The sequence below is a fragment of the Pseudopodoces humilis genome, chromosome 3, assembly GCF_049639895.1.
Source record: "Pseudopodoces humilis isolate 2021_Gansu_Grassland_sample_001 chromosome 3, ASM4963989v1, whole genome shotgun sequence".
In the NCBI taxonomy this organism is placed as follows: Eukaryota; Metazoa; Chordata; class Aves; order Passeriformes; family Paridae; genus Pseudopodoces; species Pseudopodoces humilis.
In genome coordinates this window covers 97,773,688-97,796,414 of record NC_142202.1, presented here as the reverse complement: position 1 = coordinate 97,796,414, position 22,727 = coordinate 97,773,688, and the positions used below count along the sequence as shown (strand labels likewise).

The 22,727-nt window shown below is 41.6% G+C and overlaps 2 protein-coding genes across 5 annotated transcripts in view; both read right to left on the bottom strand.

Moving 5' to 3' along the window:
- RNF144A (ring finger protein 144A) overlaps positions 1-9,489 on the bottom strand; it is a 60,508-nt gene extending 51,019 nt beyond the window's left edge. The window contains exons 1-3 of one of the 4 annotated variants that reach the window (XM_014251458.2): positions 9,359-9,489; positions 8,543-8,660; positions 8,086-8,160 (exon numbers count right to left, since the gene is read on the bottom strand). The gene's annotated coding sequence lies outside the window, so the exon portion shown is untranslated. The remainder of the gene's footprint in view (positions 1-8,085; positions 8,161-8,542; positions 8,661-9,358) is intronic. The other 3 variants (XM_088052753.1, XM_088052754.1, XM_005521881.3) reach the window with 3 other exon arrangements.
- A 1,446-nt stretch (positions 9,490-10,935) lies between these two features.
- On the bottom strand, positions 10,936-19,467 carry RSAD2 (radical S-adenosyl methionine domain containing 2). The gene is made up of 6 exons (XM_005521882.3): positions 18,955-19,467; positions 18,145-18,306; positions 17,488-17,717; positions 16,510-16,659; positions 14,800-14,832; positions 10,936-14,243 (listed from the first exon to the last, which is right to left on the bottom strand). The coding sequence occupies exons 1-6, from the start codon at positions 19,301-19,303 to the stop codon at positions 14,079-14,081; spliced, it is 1,089 nt and encodes a 362-aa protein (XP_005521939.2). The 5' UTR covers positions 19,304-19,467; the 3' UTR covers positions 10,936-14,078.
- Positions 19,468-22,727: the final 3,260 nt, after the last annotated feature.

Below are 22,727 nucleotides of genomic sequence, written 5' to 3'. Positions count from 1 at the left end.
TACAATCTGATTTTTGCAACTTTCTCAAAATTGTATGAGAACATAAACCCATTTTTAATTCCTTCATTTGCAAATATTTTTAAAGCTATTGATCACTTACAGATACTAGAGAGAAATTAAACTAAAAAAGGGTCTAAGGTTTAGTCTAACCTAGAAATCAACAGACTTAACGTGACCTGGTTTTGTCAGTCAATCACAAATGGACCAAAGAAGTTGCCCATAATCTCAGATACAATGAAACACACAAGGCATTTGACTGATAGAAAGATAGGAGGCAAGAAGAAATTTATATAATGGTATTATTCCAAAGCATATGCTCCCTGTAACCCTGGAACTTTTGGGGATAGTCTCCCTATGCCTGTTGGATGATGTGACTGTCAGTACTCTTCTATATCTTGTGCTGTATCAGACAACTACCAAAGGCACTATCAGTTAAGAGAGGACTATGGTTCTTGGATGGAAAAGGGAATTACATATGCAAATTATCTTCAGTTTTCTGCCTCAGGTTTCCTATGGAGTCACAAAACTAAGTCAACTAACCAACAATCCCCTCCTAACACACACAGGAGACCACAGGGACAGCACGTGAAAAGAGGGAAAAGATCCAATGCTGCAATGCTGCAATTTGCAACACCACAGTAGCCAAAAGCCCATTCAACCTGGCTCCCTTCATGGCTAACACCAGACAATACCCTCTGAGAGGGTTCTTGAATAATTCACATCTATCCCATCACACAGCACTGCTCATTCATTGGTGGGCACATCAAGCCTTCACACATAAGGAGTTCATACAATTTAAGACATTCCATTAGATGCCCAACACTTTTGGGACAGACTGCCCCAAAGCCACTCTTTGCATCTGCGCTACTTCCCTGGAATAGATGACATCTACAGAAGCATACTGCATTGAGAGGAAACCCTGTATTTACATTATTGTTTTCTGAGGAGTTCATATCTTTTTTCTTTGACAGTTTCATTATACTCCTTAACTGTTAACATCCACAGAAAATGTCAACATTCAAATCCAGCAAATATTTTTGGAAATAATTTATGCAAAGTATCCCTATTTCAAAATATCCTCATTTCCTTATTTCCATGTACTGAAAGGCTGCTGAGTAGGAAGAAGAATATGGAGGAGAAGAAATTGGAGGAGGCTTGTGTTATTATTATTGTGAAAAGTAAATTGTTTTAAAGAAATATGAAAACAGTATACTCAGGAAAAATAGTTCTCTGTTAAATGAGGGAATCTTCTCTGCAGACTTTGCATCACTGTAGGTATATAATAGTTTTAAATGTCAGGAGCCACCTCAATTAAAGAGAAAGTAAATTTGGCACTTAGACTCCCTAAGAAGTGTAATCACAGAAGGTTCTGTTACAAAGCCCTTTCAAGCATTCAATAAATGCATTAAAACATGATGTGCTTTATCTGATGCATACATTCAAAAATGAAGTGCCCATATAAAATAGGAACACAAGTCTTTATTTTCTTGTTAAAACATTTATTGTTTTCAGGTAGTGGAGTTCTACATACTTTCACTGAATGAAAAAAATCAAAGCCTGATGAATGTCTGGGAACAATCTCGTTGTGTAACCTCCACTTTTCTCCCACTCAAGCACTGAAACAGTTGGACAGCAATACAGAGACTTTAACTAATATGAAATACCTAAACTCAGGTCTACAGCTCCCACAAAGAGCATTTCCTACACATTTCTAGGAAGACCTGTTTTCTAATGGTAAGATAACAACTTTCTGCAGACTTTCAGCAATTTCCAAGAGCTCAGACATATACTGCTTTTCATTTAAGCCTGCTTGTTTTTAAGTTTGACTGTAAAGATTTATTTTTTTTTAAGAGAATGATTTCCTCTCTTTCCTGTAAAGCTCCAGATACTTGGATCACTTACTATGGTTTCTTCATAACCAACAGGGCTGAGTAAGTCCCATGTTAAGGCAATTACATGGAAACTCCCTTGGTATTGGGAAAACAAGTGGACTTCCACATTAGTTGAGGTGATTTTGATAGAACATCCTTATGTGCACTTATTGTTTCACCCTGGAACTCTCCAGGTTATAGTTTTAGTAACATCCTGTCCAGCACAGCATAAAAACTGTTCTGTTCTGCAGGGTTTTTTTGAGTTGTTTTTCCCCTCCAAAAATAGCACCATCTTTGCCCTTCCACAGTTCAAGATCAGAACTGGTTGATAGCACAGTGAAAATACACTTATTTCAATGAAAAGGATAGGTTCAGTCTCATGGGGTGAGAAATGAAGCTGCATGAGAAAATATACTAAGGTGAAAGGGATAAAGCAGACATACTCTCTGCCCTTGCAGCAATCCCTCCTGAAGCTGCCTCTAACAGCAGTGTTGCCAGCCAGCAAAATGGTACATCACTATTATTAGCACAATGAAGGGGCACGATGGTTTGACTCTTCCTTATATTGGCAGCTGTGGTGAATCATCCCATCCAAAAGCAACTACTCCTGTTAATAAAAGTTACAAGGACATGCCTGTGTTGGTCTGAAGTCCAGTGCAGTAGAATCTCAGAGCACAGGAAAAGAAAACCCAAAAAAAACCCTTGCAGACCTCTCAGAGAAGACAGATCAAAACAGTAAACTTTCCAAGGAAGAGCAGCCCGTGAAAACACATTTATCTGTAACTATTAGAAAGCTTCACAGCAGTAGTTTAAATTGAAAAGCAGGGAACACAGTCAAACATATTTCATTCAGATCTGTGAACTTCATCTTTCTAAGGAGCTAATGGAAATGTCAAGTGACTGATGCAAATATTTAGCACTAACTGACAGTTTGCTAAAAAAGACTATGACATTCTTTGGATTTATGAGCTGTCTATGAATTTGTCATACCTTGATTTTTGACTAAATATGTAACATGAACTGAAGTTAGAACTACCCTGTTGCTTCCTCTGAAGTGAGATATTATTTTTAAGACAATGACAGGCTAGAACAAAAGAGAACAGAAGACAGAAGTGGCTTATCACACTCCTAGTGACTACAGATGCAAAGGGATTAAGACAGTAAAACCACTAAGAACTATTATGTTTCACCCTCAATAAAAGCCAGTGGTAAAACCTTTCAGAATGGATTTTCAGACATAAATCCATGCAAAGTAAATGGCCAATGCTGCTGCTCCAGTGGGACATCACATCATGCAAGTAAGGAGACAGATGACATGAGGTTACATATTCTGAACACCACCACAGCTGATGCCCAGTGACAGCAGAAGTTTGATGGAGCCAAGCTGTTTGCTTCAACAAGCAGCAGAGGTGAAAAACTACAGTGGAGAGAAGGATGAACTCACACAGGGAGAATGGCTCCCTCAGAGCCACAAGGATCCAAAGTACAGAGCACAATCAAACACACAGAGCAGAGCCAACAACAGCATGGAGAGGTGCCAGGGTCAGCAGCACTGCTTTGAGCAAGCTTCACACAGCAACAATTCTTCCAGCACAACCCTCCCCAAGGCCAGGGACTGTCATATCACATGGTAAAGAGAAACAAACAAGTTTTCAGTCTTGATATAAACTTACACCCTGCAGGTGAATATGAACGGATGAGCATCCATAAATTCAGAAGATGTTTAAGTGCTTACCATCAGAACTACAGATACCACACCCTGCACCCTCTGGAAGCGGTTGGCTTCAGCTCCTGCAGAAACTGCAAGGTTGACCACCATGTTGTGCTTAACCTGTTTTGCTTCTCAGTGATTAACAGGAAGAGAACACTGCTCTGTTTTACCTGAGGCACAAAGCTTATGACCTCAGCTCAGTCTTCGGAGCAAGCCAGAGCCTAGCAGGCTCCAAGTGTGGTCCTGAGGATCAATGAGACTAAACAACAAGATGGAATAACCAACAGCCCATTTGTGCTGGCAAACGCATCCTACAGCTGTGACTATGGTTATCCTACCTCTCACAGTGAGACCTAATGAATACTGTCACATCTTTGCTAGAAAGCTAAACACACACACACCTAAGAAACAGTAATTGATAGGAAAACCTGGTGATTTAAAGTAATAAGAAATCACCAGAAAACCTTTCAAAATACAAGATGTCAATAATTATCAGAAGTACAAAGAAGAACAGAAAGCTCTAACAAAGTTGGGGCTTGGTTTGGTTGTTTGTTTCTTTTTCTTATTTTAAATATTGTCTGCCTTTCCACAAATCTAACACACCTTATACACTCTCAACATGTATCTTTTTGGTCAGCACTTTTTTCACAAAAGTAAGAACAGACAGCACACATCAAAGGTAGAAGTAATGCATAATTAATCTAAGAAAGTAGGTGTGTTTTATCCTCTAGGCTCCATCCAACTGCATGACAGGAAATACATTATTCATGAACGAAGATGATGGTACAACATTAATCAAGTCAGCGTGACAAGACAAACAAAGACCACAAGATGTATTCAACAGATACCAGTGTGCAAAAGTGATCAGCTAACTGAAAGGCTCACACAGAGTCTGTTTACACAAAACAAATACTGAGGAGAAATACAGAAATAAGACTGAACTGCTTCAGTTTGCATCCTATTAAGTCTTCTTCCATTTGGCGAACAACCTTTATACAATACAACTACCAAAAAAAAAGTTCCTGGCTGTCCAAATAATTGCTATTACAAAGCAAAACTAATAAAAGACAAGAGTTAAAATAATTATTTTAACAAACAGGAACTAACATAAGGAGGACATATATGAAGAACAATAATAAAATATTTTTAAAAATCAATGCATCTTTCTTTTCTCATAATGCACTTTTTGCCATATTATAATCTTGGGGCTAAAGACTAAACACTTGCTCCTCTTCATATTCAAAACTGTTGCAAAAACATTCAGAAATGAAGGAACAGTATAATTTGAAACAGTGTCAAAAAATAGGAACACAATGTAAGTTGATTTCTAACCAACTGAGCCAGTAAAATCTAGTTTGCTAGAAAAGTGTGTGTCTAAGTTGTAGGAAGAGTTCAAACCTCAATCTGCCAAGGTGACCTAATGCCAGAAAAGGTGTAGGTTTATTGGAGATACCACCCTCTCACAAATGCAACCAGAATCGCTCAAAAGGTTTAGAAATTAACAGCAAGAATGAAAGACATTCACAGAGAGTTGCATGCAATTTCTATTTTCTCAGAAAACCAGCCTAAAAATATATATACACTGACTGCACATATCTTGGTCTTGAACTTGCAGTTTCTGTTACAAGACTGTACTGGAGGCATGAGCCTGACCACACAAGTCACAGAGCATTGCTCTCATTCTGTCTGCATGGATGTATTTCTTAATACGGGAATAGAGATGAAGGGAAAGCTGTTTCCCTTAAGTAGTAAAAGAAGGACACCCAGACTTAAAAAACATTCATTTTCTTCTAAGAGGACAAACACTGTCTGAAGCACCAGGACCAGAAAAATACAGTTGCTTTACAGAATGCAGCATGACCTCTGCTGTCACCCCAGGGAGGGGGCATTTGGACAAAGCACTGACTCTGCTCACCCATATCACCACAACCATCCTGTGTTGTCACTGCAGGGAGGCAGCTCAGGCTGAAAACACTATATAAGAGGACAGAATGAATGCAACCACTTCTGATGCTTCTGTCAGACCTACCCCCATCAGATGCCATTTAGAGAAATTAAAAGTAAAAAATATACATTTATTATACATTGCATAAAATTTTGTATATAGCATATATTTTATATACATATATATAAAAAGTATATGTAGAAAAATTCGTATCTGTGAGATTATAAAATCCACACACAGATCCTCATCAGCAATCAAACATGAAGCCAATCAACTGCTGAACAGCAATGACATAATAAGCATAGGAAGAAGCTGATTGTGTACCAGATTATCAAGGGCTAATAATGGATTTTTGCCTCAATATATTTTCCTATTTCATTTTCATATTCCTCATATTTGATATTCCTGGCTAAATATGAGTCTTCTGCAAGGACTGTACATGTAGAACAGTATACAATTCTTATCCAATATGAGTTGAGATAAAGGCTGCTGAAACTGCCTCCAAGAGCCATAGTGATAGCTTTCATAGCTTGTAGCTCATACTGGAGTTTTATGGGTACAGAAAATAATCTGAATATTCCAGAAATAGAACAGTCAATAAAATTTCCAAGTGAAATTCAAGAATAAAAACTCCAAAACTATGGAGTCTGGCTGCTCACAAGTAAAGCAGTGATCAGTACAAGCAAAGCTGAACATTTGTATGTAATGAAAAAAATTATGCCTGAACCTGGTAAGTTAGAAATTTATTTTCCAGACAACCTGCATGACCCATTCACATTCTGAAGTATTTCAGATAATCCATTGCACATCATGAAGAAGAAAAAGTTGGTATTTAATAAGCTTTAGTGCATTTTTTCAATCACAAGTCATTCCATTCAATATAAACAGGATGAAGTTGTATTAAACTGTCATACTGATACCTGGAGGATAACAGCAAGGTGTTTCAATGCAACAAACTACCATTCACTTGATATTCTTTGAATAAAAAGGTGAAAATGCTGTTGTAATAAGGAAATAACATAGTCATGCCAAGACTAGAACCATCTGACAAGATATTCTGTCTTCACAGTAAATAAAAAGTTACCGGACATATTGATTTGCTTTCTCTGTTCCTCATTTTCTTCAGCCTTTTTGAGAAAAGACACTTAATGGTGTTACCACTATAAATGGCACCATCAGCAAATAACCAAGCTATTTGAAAATCCATTTCATACTATCACTGCAAGCTCCAGAATTTGCTGACTGCATATGCAGAAAAACTGTAAGCATTTCTGATCTCAGTTGATTAGGAAATAAAAAAAACCACTCCTATCACTTTGCAGCAAGCAGCCAGAAGAGCAAGTATATTTTCAACAGTTTGTCCTAGCCATCAGAAGTGGAAAACAGACATTATCATTATGATCTCTTTTGTCTGATCGCCTTCAAAAGGTCAGGGAAAGATGAATTTTATGAGCTTGTTTCTGCAAAGCAATAGAGAATAGGCTATTGGCTTATAGAATGAACAGCTGACCACAGCCTAAGTTAGACACAGCAGAATCACTACACCATTCAAAATGAATGGTGGGTTAGTTTGTAATTGTTATTCATTTCCTTTTTGTAACTCAAGATGTAAAAAGGAACACAAGGAAAAGCAAGTCTTCTAATCAAACCACAGACAACTAATTCAATCACATAACTATTGATACTAATCCACAGGAAATAGGGTAGTAAGTATAACACGATCCAGTTCCCCTGCTGCACCAGGTCTCTAGGAGAGAAAAGGTCTGTAATCGCTGACCAGGCTGCAGGATGATCAGAGCCATTGTTCTTCCCTGAATCAGCACTGGGAGGGCAAATAAGAGTTTTCTGCCAGCCTATGAGAGCGTTCTTGAAAATACAGCAGATACACTGAAGCCATTCATACCCATTGTATGACAGTGCAGCCAAAACTCATGTTTAAGACAGCAGCTTTGTCCACGGCCTTAACTGAAAGAAAAGTTGTCAGAAGTTATAAAAATCCTCACATTAAATCCAACAAGAACTTGGAATGTAGCATTGGGGGAGAAAAACAAAACATACGCTTAAAACCAAAAAAGTTAAACAGCTATATAGCCTTTTTTCCCCCACAAATTATTTCCTTAAAATACTGAATTAGGCAAAAAAAAGTCTGTGATACTTCTAATAGTGTAAAAGTGTAACTTTTAATACTGTGCTTCAAGGGCAAAAATCTACAATAACTGCAGACAACAAACACATGATTTCATCCAGCAGCTCCTAGGATATGAATCATGGTGATTTAGATATGAGGGGAAATCAACCCTGTTTTACGTAAAGGATGGCTTATTCAAAGTAGTTATATCAAACTGAAACACCCATCATTGTACTATTATTTCAATCCCAGATGGTTTCTCCTCCTCATAATACACACATAGCACAAGAAGATAATGAGACATGATGGCCAGGGAAATGGAGGGTGAGGGGGTAAATAAAACTTCATCCTAGGGGCAGGGATGGTGGTGGGGAAAATCCTGTCTTTTTCAAGACACTCCCGAACAAAAGGAACTATTTTTCCCCCTTACCACAACTCTTCTCACTTGATCCTGCTTTTTCTTGGGTATTTAACAAACTTCATGTCAGGACACCTCGACACCTGACTGCCAGGAAAGAAATAATCTAAGTTTTCCCACACTGTAGAGTCCCAATAAAGTATAAATTAATCATTTTCATTAAAGGCACAAGTCTTCCCTTCACCATACTACAACCCTGCACACTCTTTTACCCCCCCCATCACCCCTTCACTAGCCTCTGATGCCTGTGAGATAAGCACACACGAGCAGACAGGCCAGCCACCAGAAGTTAAAGTACTGATGTAATCTCTCTAGTAGCACTCTGCCCAAAAACATGTAGCTTCAGTTTAGCCACTCCTGGGCCAGCACTGATAAGCTAATGTGAAATGAAGCAATCCATTTCCCAATGTAAACGGTTGTTTGGCTACATGGAGAACAATATAAACAAATGGATCTATTTATAAATCACCATTTATGCTTGTTGTAGAACAGGAATATTATGTTCCAGGGCAGAAGTGACAGCAAAAAGTCAAACAGCCGGTATCTTCTTCCATCAGCCTGCCCCGCTGACACTCTCTGTTCCAGTTCTATAGAAGCAATAAACACATGATGCAGGGCCTCATCTGTTTAGGAACAAGATACACTTGGTCTGGGGTGGGGGGGTTGTCAGCCTCATTTTCGTACCTATGGGTTCTTACAACAGCTCAAAAAAAGTCAACGGCAACATCACTTCAGCTCAGGGCAGGAAAAGGCGAGCCTTTACCCCTACTTCTTCCACCCCTGCAACCCAAACGATCCGGTTTCTCCCCAGGCTGCACCCTCCGCTTGTACTAAGAACACTGGCTGGGGGTGGCACTCCACAGACCCCTATAGTCATTATTGCCCTCTCCCCAAAGAACGGCTACTGCATTCCAGAGCACTGGGCTCTTTCGAGACGTTTTCGCTCGTTTATGGAAAACCCAAGAGAGAGCACACGCGGGGCTGGGGAGCCGCAGTCATTACGCCCCCGACGCGGCTCTCCGCCGGCGGCAGCGCTTCCCGCGGGCAGCCCGCGCCTCGCCGTGCCCTCCCCGCAGCCACAGCGCCCTGCCGGCCAGGGGTTCCCGGCGGCCGACAGCGACAGGGACACCGCCGCCGCGGGGAACGCCGGGCACAGCCCTTCGCGTAAAGGGGTCGTGGGTACCCCGCGCGCTCTGGCGCCGCCTCACGCGGCCCCACCGGGGGGAGCGACGCCTCCCCACCGCCCCCGGAGGCGGCCCCGCTCCCGCCGCGGCCGGCGCCTTACCGTGCCGCTGCAGCCCCTGCCGGCGCGGGGCGGCCCGCAGGCGGTGCGCGGCGCTGTCCCGCGCTATCCCGCGGAGCCGCGGCAGGACGCCGCCGCCCCAGCCATGGTCTCCACCCCCCGCGGAGCCGGAGTGTGCGCGGCGGGCGCCGCTCCCGGTCTTTTCTCCGGCGGGGGAGGAGGAGGGTGGGGTGAGGGCGGATGAGGGCGGGCGGGGGCGGGCGCGCCCGCGGCGGGCGGGCGCCATTAACGGCCGCGCTCGCGCCGCCGCCCACTTTGAAGCGGCCGCGCCGCGCCAGGCACAGCGGCGCCCCCTGGCGGCGGCGGGACGCGCCTCCCGGCCCGCGGGCCCGGGGACCCCGGGTTTTCCCGCTTGGCAGCGCCGCCGGCCCGGGCGTGCCGAGCCCAGCCGAGCCGGCGGCTTTACCGTGGGGCTTTTCATCTGCTTGAAGCAATAGCACCTCGGGTTGCCTGAGCGTGGTGGGCCGGGCCCGGCAGGTCCGCCAGCGGCAGAGAGAACAACGGGGCTGGTTGTGCAGAGGGGGCGGGGGGTTTGTCTCGCCTGCCAGGGAAGGAAGGAGGGGAAGGCACGGGAACCATGACGGGCACGGCTGTTCTGCGGGAGCTGTTGGAGCTTCCCTGTTGGTATCTGTGCTGAGCAAGAGCCGGCGGTCCTGCGGCGGGCAGGAGGCTCAGCACGGACCGCACCGAGCGGCAGCTGTCTGGCGGATCGACCCGGCGGGGCTCAGCCCCCGGGCGTGACACAGCCCCGCAGCCGGCCCGGGGCCACACACAGCCCCGCAGCCGGCCCGGGGCCACACACAGCCCCGCAGCCGGCCCGGGGCCACACACAGCCCCGCAGCCGGCCCGGGGAGTGACACAGCCCCGCAGCCGGCCCGGGGAGTGACACAGCCCTGCAGCCGGCCCGGGGCCACACACACAGCGCGGCAGGCACGGGACACACGGCGTCTCACTGCGGCTCTGGGCACCCTCGCACCACCGCAGTGTGCGGGGGGAATGGCCAAGGGGGGGTAAAAAGCGAAGCATCCTCTCACACGCAGCCAAATACTGTGAAAAGCTCAATGGGAGGTTGTCTAGTACGAGAGTTTACACCGAGCCTGAAGATGGAAGATGAGCTTGAGAAGCTGCTTGTGTTCAGACTTCTAAATAGACTGCTTTTTCTCTCTTATTTACCATAACAGAAGATAATCTTATTTTTGTCCTCGGATATTTATGGATAGCTGTGCCTTTCGTGTCGGCTGTCATCTGAACAGCACAAGGTATTTGAACTGTCTTCTCCCGGCACAGGCCAATCCACTCAGGCTTGTAACAAGTGCCTTTCATCACGAGGAGAATCACCACCATTGTTCTCCATTTCGGCCTAGATGCTGCCCTTGGCACCGTGCAAGCAGCCCCCCCGCTAAATACAGACTAAACGTATCCAGAATTACACATCTCTTGCGAATGTAGCAACACATTCTGCTAGTATGGCTTATATTACAGAAAAAAAAAAACCAAAACAACAAAGTACAGACGAATTTAGGAAAACAGAAACATTTATTGAAAGGTGCAACATACTCATGAAATACTTAGCATTAATTATATTACACTATGACTCCAAAATTCATTATTTGTAACATTCAAATGTATCAGCATCCTTCATGCTGAAAAAGAGGGCATCCTAAAGTGCATCTTAAGTGACAATTTTATTCATTACCCAAAGTATAGTCACAATTTTATCAGAAGTCATCTTCCCAAACACTCATTCTCTAAATTTTTTTTCCAAATAGAAACAATTGTAAAATGTTAGTAGAATGCAGTGTGAGTTCCTTCCCAGTCCAGCGTCTTTAGCAAGCGCTGAGCTGCAATACTATGATATGATACACAAAGATACAATTAAGCATATCTGTGCTTATAAAACTTAAATTTAATCCTAACTTTTCAGGATCACAGCATACCTGTGATCACTAAACATGGGAGTAATCCTATTGAATTCAGTTTATTTTTCTAGTGCCATACTGAAGGGTAGCCCCTACCATATAATGAAAACCTAAAGTCCACTTTTGGTCCAATATGAACTGTGTTTATAATTTTTATTTTTTTTTTTAAGTTAACTAGATTAAGCAACTGTACCCAATTTTTTTCTGTTTTACACAATAATAAATTTTGCATATAAAAATGCCAATGGCTCTTCATTAACTTAAATGACTCTCAAACTGTGAATGTGAGATTCTTCATTTCCAATGTATACAACTCATATTTCCATTGAAAAAGAGTATCACACGGAGCAGAAACTTTTTACAAATTATGTATGTTAACATTATGTTAATTATGTATGTATAACGAGGTGATGTGAAATCCCTAACATTTTAAGAAAGTAAGAACATAGAACCTTCTTACAAAAGCTATCCTAAATGTCTGTGCATTATTTACTGGATTTTGACATTTTCAGCTCCTTGTTTCTCTTGCAGCTTCCTCTGTAGGCACAGAGGAAGCAAAAGAATAGCCATTTACAGGGTAAAATGCAAAGCAAAGAATGGCAGGATTTCTGGATCTGAATGGGAGTTTGTGTACCTCATATCTGTGTGCTGTGCTACAGCTGGCATTTTCTGCAGAAGCTGCAGGGTGGTAGATTTTTTGGTACATTGATGCACTATATCTTTCCCCATGCTGGGACTGAGCCAGCAGCAAAGAAAAATGCTTCTTTTCTATCAGTGTGGTGTAGGTACTGAGGAAGAGACTAGATTTAATATTTGAGCAGGGGAAATCAAACCCCAGTTACATAAATTTGCATTGCCCATAGAGCCAAGGAGAACTCCAGCCAAGGTCAATGAAATAGCTGCCAAAAGACAGTGGGGTTACTGTGTGGGGGCCACATTTTAAATGTCACTTAGTGTTAATACAAGAAAAAAAATACTGAAATGTCAGTGTCTAGGAAATGTGATTACAAAATGCAAAATACAGAGGGACAAAAGAGCACAACTGAGTATATTTACAGTTAGGATAGCAAAGATAGAAACCAAGGGAATTATAAATGGAAACATTCTCACATTATATTCAGAGGAGTGTTTTACTTTACACAGAAGTAACAGCTCCAACTTAAGCATTTTCCCCCTTCAACTTGGAAGATGCATTAGGTGAATACAAAACATTTATTTCAAAAACTTCTTAAAAAAATCAACTAGCATTTTCAAAAAAAATGAAAGAAGGTGTCATTTTCTCTGTGTGGTACATTTAATGCATGCCGGCTCCCAACAGCTGCAAATATTTAAATGTGTGAGACAGTCCAGACATTGAGTTCAGTGGACAGGATGAATGAGTAGTGCCATCTCACTTCTGCTCTGTGCAATGCCTATCCCCATGCCCTTCAGACAGAGGGAGGATGGGATTAGCTAAATTTGAAATAAATTTGAAAACCTGCAATTATAAGCCATAACAATTGCCAGAAAACCAAAAATGAGGGCAGCACATTAGATTATTTTTCAGGTTTTGGGGATTTTTATTTTTTTTTTCTATTTTATATTGATGCTACCTGCTCTTAAAATCAAAGGTACCTCTCACAAAACCAAATTTGTTCCATTTAATGTCTGCAGGTTTGTAACCAGCAAGCTAATTAGTTACTGACACAAGCAACATTTAAAGCAAGGTTGCTTGATATATGAACTTTGTTGTTTGTAGTGCCATGGCTTAGCAAAATAAAAAGCTACTATGCAACAGAAGATACATGTTAGGTTGTTCTACTTAGTATTAATTAGTTTGAGAGGGAATCTTCATCAAACTGTATGCTCACAATTCAAAAATAGTTTAAAATAGTAAATCAATATTTGCAGCTGAAAGGAAATGGATATAGTAATAAAGTGAAAACAATGTTTCACTGTAAATATTTGTTAGAACTAAGGACATTGCCAGTGTGCAAAATGATGTTGTTTATCATTACCTAAAATGTATCTCTAGGTTTCAGGATGAACGAATACAATATTTTTTCACGACTAAAAATACGTTTTCACAGAAAATTACATCCCCCCACATTTTTGCAAATATGTGTGTACACAGAGGAGAGGGAGAAGATGCTGTTACAATTCAGTCTTAAAGAATAAAAATTGCCGATTTTTTCACTTTGATTTCTTTTTAAATACATTATTATTTTATTTAATGATTCCTAGATTCTGACCTTCTATTACTCCTGAAAAAAGCAGAGTGGTTCCAGAGGCCTGCCAGCTGGCCCTCCAGTGATCTACCCAGGAACTGCAATCCATCTTTTCCTGAGAATCAGCAGAATGCATTCCCTACTATGAATTTTGACTTCTCCATCATTACAGCTGTTTAGGATGAATTAGAGATTAGGGTGTTTTTTGGTTTGTTATCTGGCATGCACACTCATGTAGTATTTTATAAAAATAGTTTTCCTTAAAGTTCTTGGTGCCATAGACTAGAAAGTTTATTTCAGAGATCTGTTCATGTGAAAGCTCTGAAAGTATTTGGTCATGCTCAAGAAAATAATAGACAATGTAACCTGCACTTAAAAAAACACATAACATATTCATATGTTCACATGTCAAAAACACATATTCATATTCATATGTTCATAACACATAGAGTTATACTGAACATCAGTCTGTGTAAAATACCAAGTGTAGTTAAAAGCTTTGGATACAAGTATACACTCACCTATAAATATACACCTATTTTTACAGAATGCGCTGCCCTAGCTCAGTATATTGAGTCACCAGTCCAGTTTCATATCAGCTTTACTCCATACATACTTTCCTCCTCTTTTTAGGAACATCTTCTCATCAAATCCACTGAATTTTATAGCTGCTTCTACACCAACATCCAGGATTGATTTGGAAGGTTCTTTCCGTCCATTTCTACAGTTTAGAAAACGCATCTGGAATGTAAGATAGATAAGATTATAAGAAAGCCAATTTGCAAAAACTTAATTTTTCTACAGACTTAAGCAAGTTGCACTGCAATTCCACAAAAGCCTATGTAAGTGCATGAAGAGGTTCACTCTAGTCCTTAGAAGGCTCAGAAACTCATGGTTAGACATGTGACATATCTTAGCAGGAACAAAGCAAGATCATAATTGAAGACCAAACATTGGCTCTTCAGCCATGTACGCTAAGTGGGCACTCTGAAGCTTAACTTTCAGGACAAGTTATGTATTTTTATATTAAAGAAAAAAATGAAGCAAAGATGTCCTGCAAAACTAGACATCTACACTTTAAGATTTGTGATGAAAGGATTATGCATGCAAGCTGATGGCAACTTCTCCTTAGGTCATACTATATTATAGTTCACAATATGTCTGCTGGGAATCACATCTGTTCCTTGTACTACATGGTAAAATTATTTTATGGAATGCAGAGTAAATTTAACTGGTTATCACTGTTGTATACATACATATATTAGCATACAAATACTATGTATCAAAAAACACTTACATATTCATCCAGAATGAGGTATGAATCCCGCATCTGTAATAGATCAAAAGAAAAAACTAAATTAATGTACAAATCAAAATTCCATTCTACTAAAAAATAAGGGACAAAAACAACTATTCATTCAAAGTCTAATACAAATCTTTGAAACAGTTGCTGTATCACCAGTATTTCAGTGATCTTGGATGAAATTTATAGAAATAAATGACAGAACTACTAAAATAGCTTTATGTATTAATAAACCAGTCATTCCTGGAATATGACCATTCCAATGTCTAATTGAAATATGAGTCCCCATCTGAAAAAAAGTATTTTAAATAATATCAAAGCTTTCTATTGACTCCTACACCAGAAGAACTTAGAGTTTTGCATGCTGGAATGATTATGCCATTTTCCAAACCAATGACATGGATATTTAAACTGGGCTGTTTAATTATTACCCCACCAAACAAAGGTGTTCTCCCAGCTCAAAGGTAAAAAAAAACTCAGGTCTGCACAGAGAAATATGCCAACAGCTGAAATAAGACAGGTTTGCTTAGCCAAATGGGCATGCCCTAAACTCTCCTTAAAATTCTCTGGGTATTCTCTGGGTAATTCTCTGGTAAGCTGGAGCTTGCTACTGTGTAGAACAGGTGTCTGCCTTTCACACAGGTTTAACAGAAATCAGAAACAGCCTTCTGGAACCAAACCTACCATGGGAAGCCAAAAAAATAAATGTAGAAACAGTTCTGGGTTCTCCTCTTAACCCTTTGTCTGATGAGTGCTCCCTCCCACCAAATGCCTTAAATGCTAACTGCACAGCCCCACTTTTATGTCTTACATAGGAAAGGCAACCCAGTCTGCTCACTTGGCCTCTACATACATTAAGAAGTGAACTGTAAATGGAGTCTTTATCTGTGGAGAGGAAAAGGAGCACAAGATAGGAGATTTAAGGCATTCCTGAACTTGGTTCAATCTTCTGTTTCTTCACTTAGTTCAGAAACTTCCCTATTGGTGAGCCTTCTAACTCCCCATTCCATGCTTAGGGTCTGTAGGCATTTACAAAACAGCCTGAGCTCCACCCTTAGGCAGCAAAGTCCTTTAGTGTGGTTAATGTAAGCTGGACGGCAGCTGATCAAGTTAATTGGTATGCTCTGCAGGAGCACAAGGAATCTTCTCCCAAATAAAGAGCCTGAGCTTGCAATCCAAAAGAGTTCGGACAGAAAATGTTAAAAATGCAACTTTATTGTGAGAGGAATTGCCCAGAAATAGTATTAGTTGGCCAATATAAGGCTGCTTGGGATGCTATCTTATTCGTGTAGGTTGATAGTACTGGCATAATGTGACATCACAGTCAATCTCTATTAGAAAACTATACTTAGACTATAAAGTGTGTTCACATTAACTTTGAACCTTTTCAGGATCTTGTGTCCAAGTCAGGAAGAGTACTCCCACTGGAGTCCACAGGACTGGGAACAATGAGTTTTAACTCTTCTGCTAATACAAAAAATTTATTGCTTTGTTGTCAATGAAAAGCCTTAAAGAAAAGCCTTCAAGTAAATTAAAATCTTGGCTTCCACCATAACAAAACCAGTTGCTGATAAAGTCGTACTGCACCTCTTCTAAGCCACTATTAATAGGGAAAATATTAATCACCATGAAAGATTCTTGTTTCTTTCAAATATTCTAGCATTATTTAAAAATAAAGTTACAAAGAGACAGTTTAATTTTTACCTTCTGATTAGATTCAGGTACCAAACAGGAGACATCTTTGTGGCGATCCAGGAATCGATCAAAGTCTTCATCACTGATAACAAATTTTTCTGCTTCCCTTAGAGCATCCTCACCACTGTTCTCTCCTTCGATAAGCAGGCACTGGAATACCTGAACAAAGGAAGCACCTGGTTAAGACTTTATGTTCTCACTCGCCTTGAAGAATAAGAAACTTCAGTCTCAGTAGCAATGTCTTTAATTTTTCTGCCAATGTAGCCAAAATGACACATCTTGTGATAACTGAATACTCCACAAAGGGCAGGGTGCAGATTTAGTTTTTGTAAATTAATATTAGCATTCTAAATGTTATAAACTATGATTTTCCTTACTATCTGAGATTTCACTTACAGATTTTTTGGCAGTTTGTTTTTTTTTTTTTCCTGAATAATTCTGTGTGTATAACAAAATCCATGAGGCAAATTATGAGAAATAATTCCTATATTTCTGTCACATTATCTCTACCCATTTTCAAATTTATTTCTAGTAAAAAGATCATGATATGTATACACTAACCTCTAATACTCTATAAGAGAAAATTAATATACACTTATATCTTGCTAACAATAATGATTTCAATATATCAGTGTTCAGTAATTTTTCCTAATTTTCTCTACACCATAACATATTTTCACATGTTAAAGTGTTTTAAAAATTAACTTTCTGTGTTAATTTTAATATACTAAAACAACCTAGATCTATACACACTGAAATAATAATTTTCTGTACATAACACAATGAAAAAAAGATTCTTGACCTACTGGACTCCATTTAAGTGCAAAATTATATAGAACCTATCTCAGCAGCATGCAACATTGACAAGAAGGCTCCTAACACTGGAGCTGGAGATAAGACTCAGGTCAATAGAGGTTCAGACAACTCCAGGACTTTATTTTTACTTTTCTTTGATCAAGAAACATGTGGTATATACTACTTTCTTACCTTCCAGCGCACAGGGTTGAGTGCCTTGATCTGCTCATTCATATCTTCCTCAACATTAAATCTGTTGATGACTGAATTTATTTTAAAAGCAACAGCATACTCTCGGCACCATTGTCTCAGTTTATGCAGATTTTCCACATGGTTCTTCTTCCCTTGACGACGGCCAATTAAAATGTTGACATCCTCATCAAAACTATCACATGAAATTGCCAGAATATCTAAATATTCACCTAAAAACAAGTTTAAAAAATTAATATCCAGTCCATCAACTAAAAGCTGCTCACTCTCACTTCCTTGTCATCTGTCACAAAATGTCATGTAAATGCAGTTCTGTGGAGTCATCTGATCAGCCACAAAAGCCACATCAACACAGCATCAAAACACGTAGCTTGTGTGTGTTTGTCCCCAGCATTATGGAGACAGGTGGGACTATTGCTTTATTACACCATTATACCAAAGAGCTTTTTTTGTATAATGCCTATGTTCACAACAGATAATCAACACTGTTTCACTGGTATTTATATTTGGTTTGCATTTTATAAGAGAACCACTATGAAACCATCTCCCACTTGCCCCCAAGCCCACCCATGGGTGAGGCTGCCCTATGGAGGCTCCCCAGCCCTGCCAGTGCAGCTGTGCCCAGTGGTCCCTCCTTACCGTACTTCTCGAACCACAGCTTTCTGATCAGACTGCCATTGCTAACGATGCTGACACTTGGGAGCTCCAACTCCTGCTTGCAAAACTGGACCAGTTTGCCCACAAATTCACCTCTGTCCTGAAGAAATGGTTCTCCTCCTGAGAAATTGATTTTCTCCATTCCTAGTGAAGGACCAAAGAAGGATGCTATGAACGTCTGCTGCCCACTGCCTGCTCCTCCTGCTCAATGCTATCAATGTCCCATGGCAGTGGGACAAGGGACATTCCCGGGTGTCACAGTGAAGGTGGCTGTGACAAACCTTTAATCTCCTGATTTCAGGGCAGAGGGTGGCAGAAAAATAAATAGGAGTAGGAACAATGGTTGGCACTAAGAAAATAACACTTTAATAAGGAATAAAAGAAAATAGGGACAATGCCCCAAAGCCAAACAACAGTAACCAGGGAGAGCTCCGTGGGGGTGACCAACCACAGACAAGAACAAAGGAAGGCACAGTGATATATAACCTTATGGAACGAACATTCTAGTAGCCTGACCATATAGGGAACAACGTTACCCAGTCCGTAACTGATGCGTAACTTCTTTAGCACAATAACAGAGGGGTATCTTAGGAAAAAGTTTCAACTCAAACGAAACATTCCCACGGCTTCATATAGATAGGTGATTCCTCAGAGGCAATAGTCGGCTGGCTCGTGGTCCCCAGCTAGGCTGAACTCTATACTTCCATACCCAGGATAGCTTTTTCGACGGCACTTAGTCCAGCGGGGTCCCACTTCCCCGGTTCCCTCCGGCCCTACCTCCGCTGGACTCACCTGCTTCCTTGAGCATCGCCAGCCCCCGCTTGGCCTCCTCCAGGGGCAGCACGAAGGAGGTCTTGGCCGTGTGGAAGCAGAAGCCGCACTTGTAGTTGCACTGCCGGGTGAAGTGGTAATTGACGCTGGTGGGCGTCGGGGGCGCGTCGTCCCATTCCTGCTCCCGCTGCGACCGGGGGGCCGAGTCCCGCCAGCCGGGCAGGGACAGGGACAGGGACAGGGGCAGGGACAGGGGCAGGGACAGGGACAGGGGAGCCAGGCTCCAGCACAGCGCTCCCAGGCGCCCTCGCAGCGCCGCCAGCACCGCCCGCCCGACGGACAGCAACCGGGCCAGCAGGGCCAGTTGCATGGCTCGGCTCGGCTCGGCTCGGCTCGGCTCGGCTCGGCTCGGCTCGGCTCGGCTCGGACCCTGCGGGATGCGCTGCGGTTTTGGACCCTCCTGGGCACGGTTCGACTGACTTGGTTCGGCTGGGGTCGGTTCTGCTGGTCTCAGTTCAGTTCAATCCGGTTCGGCTCGGCTCAGCTCTCAGGCTGCAGAGAGGTGTCCGGTGCTCCGCACTTAAATGCGCCGTGACCGCCTCCCGTCCCCTCCCCGCCCGTCCCTCCCCGCCGTGCCGGACCGCGAGGAACCGCTCGGTTTCGTTTTCCCTTCTCCCAGAAGCGAAACTTGGCACCGAGTGGCGGGCGTGGGGTTTTCCTGCTCCCTCCCCGCCCCATCGTGACCCCAGTGTCCCCATGCCCCAGAGCCGCCTCTCGGCCACGGCCACCGCAGAACCCGCCGGCTGCCCGGGGCTGGGACGGGATTTGAGCGCCTCTGCGTTTGAGCAGGTCTAGCACCTAGGACCCCTTCTAGTGTGTGAGGTCTCTTCTGTGTGTTCTAGTGTGTGAAACTCGTGAAGCAGGGGGAAAACTGGTTTTTTATAACTGCACTGCACCTTTGTCATGCATTCAAGAGCTCCTCTAAGTTTATACAGTTTTGCACAGAAGAGCAACTGAAGTAAGGGAGCCTGATGACTTCAGATACATGAAAAGAAAATAATTGCAGGTTCTTTAATTCTTGGTCTCCAATAATGCACCTCAAGCAAAGCTACTGCAGCAAGTTGAGCACATGGTTAGCCTTAACAGCAGGAACAGTTGGCAGCCTGAGATGAGACATTGGTGGCTGCCCACTCATGGTAACACCAGGAGAGATCAGGACCAAGCTGCCAGTTTCCATATTCCTCAATTCCTTGGTGGTACAACAGGTATTGCTGGAGAAGGAGCCCCTCTATCGTAACATCAGTTGCCATCTTCAGTATTCCACTGTGTCCAGACACACCAACAGGTTTGTCACGAATTTTCAGCCTCACTGTGTCTTCAGTCAGCCTGTCCTCACTCTTGCGAAGGCCATTTAATGTTGTCACTGCTTCCAAGGTACGGAATCATACTCAAATATTAACACCTTCCAACTGCATGCTGTCAATGGCCTAAAACGGAGCTTCCCTCACTTCCATTGACCACTGAGCATTGGCTACTGCTGATGTAGCCAAGCACTCTTGCCCTTATGTTCTCTTCTTTTTATTTCTCTTTTTTTTTTCCCTTCCAGAAAAGGGGTAGAACTATCTTCACCCTGTGCAATTTTCATGGGAAACAGAACTTGCTTGCGAATAAGAAGTGTTAATTAGTCACTGGCTATCATCAAATTCCTGTCATCCTTCCTTCAGTTTCACCTTAGAGGTGATCTACTGGCTGAATAATGTCTGGATCAGCAAAAAACAGAAGAGTTTTTATTGTGTGAACAGTTTTTATTGTTGTCACTATCAGCTGTTCCTTGCTGGAGCAGGTTCATACCAGTAGGGCAGGATAGGAGACTTCCTGCTGTGTCCGGCTCCAGTAATGCAGCATGGTACGAAACATCTCACTTCTGACGCTTTCCAAATGGTCTCAGAGGCTGTCAGCAGAGATTATTCCAGCAGGAGTTAACCATGTGCCCTTCCAGTTCCTTAAGGTTTATGTAAGACACAAGCTTAAGGATAAAAGCAAAGTATTCTAATAAATAAAGAGTCTGTCGATCACAAACTTGAAAATATAATTTGAAAGGGAGTGGACAAGACAATGCAAATTTAAACTGAAATCTGACATTGGAGTTGCTAATTGGTAGCTTCAATATTTCAATTAATTTGGAGGATTCTGGCATGCCCTGTTATCTCCTCACTTCATACATCCCTTCTGTTGCATGGTAGGAGCCCTATTCCATTTCTTATCTTCTCTCGTATCTTTTTCCCTAAATGTTAATCAATGTAAAACCAGCACAGGCCCCAATTCAAATTGCTTTCTTTTCTCATTCATATCCATTGTTCATGTCAAGTTAAGCCAATGCAGGTGTAGGGACTACAGCCTTTCTCTCTTCTTTGAGATGGAAGGCTTGTTACTAGCCCTGAGCTTGTTGCCTAGTACCTCAGCTGGCTAGAAAAACTAGGTTCAAAATGCTTAATTTCCAAAGTCAGTAAAGAATCCTTTATGATTATCAATTTCTCTCAACACAAGATTTACATCTGATACCTAAACATTCCAAAAACATGTCAGAAAAACACTTCTCAATGAATCAGAAAACTAAAACATTAGCATTTTTAGACTGTTTTACTTTCAAAACACAGACGTCTGTTTCAAGAAACAAAACATGAAGAAACTTTGCACCCAAAGCTTCCTGTTCTTTGTAATTCTATCAGTGCTTTCTTAGAAAATGGCAATTATAATTCTTTTTACTTTTTTGCCTCAAGGAAGTATGATGTCATTCTCTGCATTAGTGTAAAGCCTCACAAAGTAAACCCAGCCCAGGATGTGCCCCCTCCACATGTACAAGTCTCAGCAGCATCAAGAAAAACATTCATGTTTTACATCCCAGACTGTCTTAGCACACAGGCTCTGTGGTGAGGCCTTCAAGAAAACACAAATGTGCATTTTTACACACAAGCTTTGAATCTACATGAAATATTGCAAGAAAGAACTGTAATAAAATTTTCTGTCCTGATTCTTTCTGGAAGAATCTCAGAAAAGCAAGCATAAATGTTCTTTGAAAATTGTAAGAGGTATGACTCCTTCCTCTAATTTTCTACAGAAGCCATCTTACAGTGACACGGAGTCCCAGTAATAATGTTTCTGTTCTCCAAATTTGTATCTAAAAGCCTTTCAAAGATTAATATAATTTTTCAAAAATTATTGAATAATGTTAATAATGGTGCACTAGATAATAAATAAGTACACAACTAGCAAGGAAGAATCCAAATGGATAAACATAGATAATGCTCTTGTGCCTAGTTGCTAGTTAAAACAACTATATAACATTTATCTAATTTTTGTAATTTTATATTTTAAATAAGTATATTGCTTTCTCCAGAGTAGATATTTGGCAGTTGCAGTCAAACAGTATCTTGCTAGGCAAACCAAACTTCTGATACAAACCAGTAACATAAAAAAGTTGAAAGCAGAATTCATATCACATCACCTGGAAGGACCAGAAATGGTCCACAGACAATCATGCAAATCATGCAATGGCAGAGGCAATTTTAGCATTTGATAAATGTATTACTTCTTGTTCTAGTCTCAGCTGAAAATTCTCTCTTTCTCATTCCATCTGCAGCACTGTAAATGCAAATCTATCAAGGACCCTGTACTTAGAGCGACTCAGCTCTCCTTGGGATGCAGAAATTGGAGGGGAAATTACCAAACAAAAAGCTTAAACCCACATGCAGTTAAGTTATGAAAGACCTATGAAACAAGCAATATAAATATAG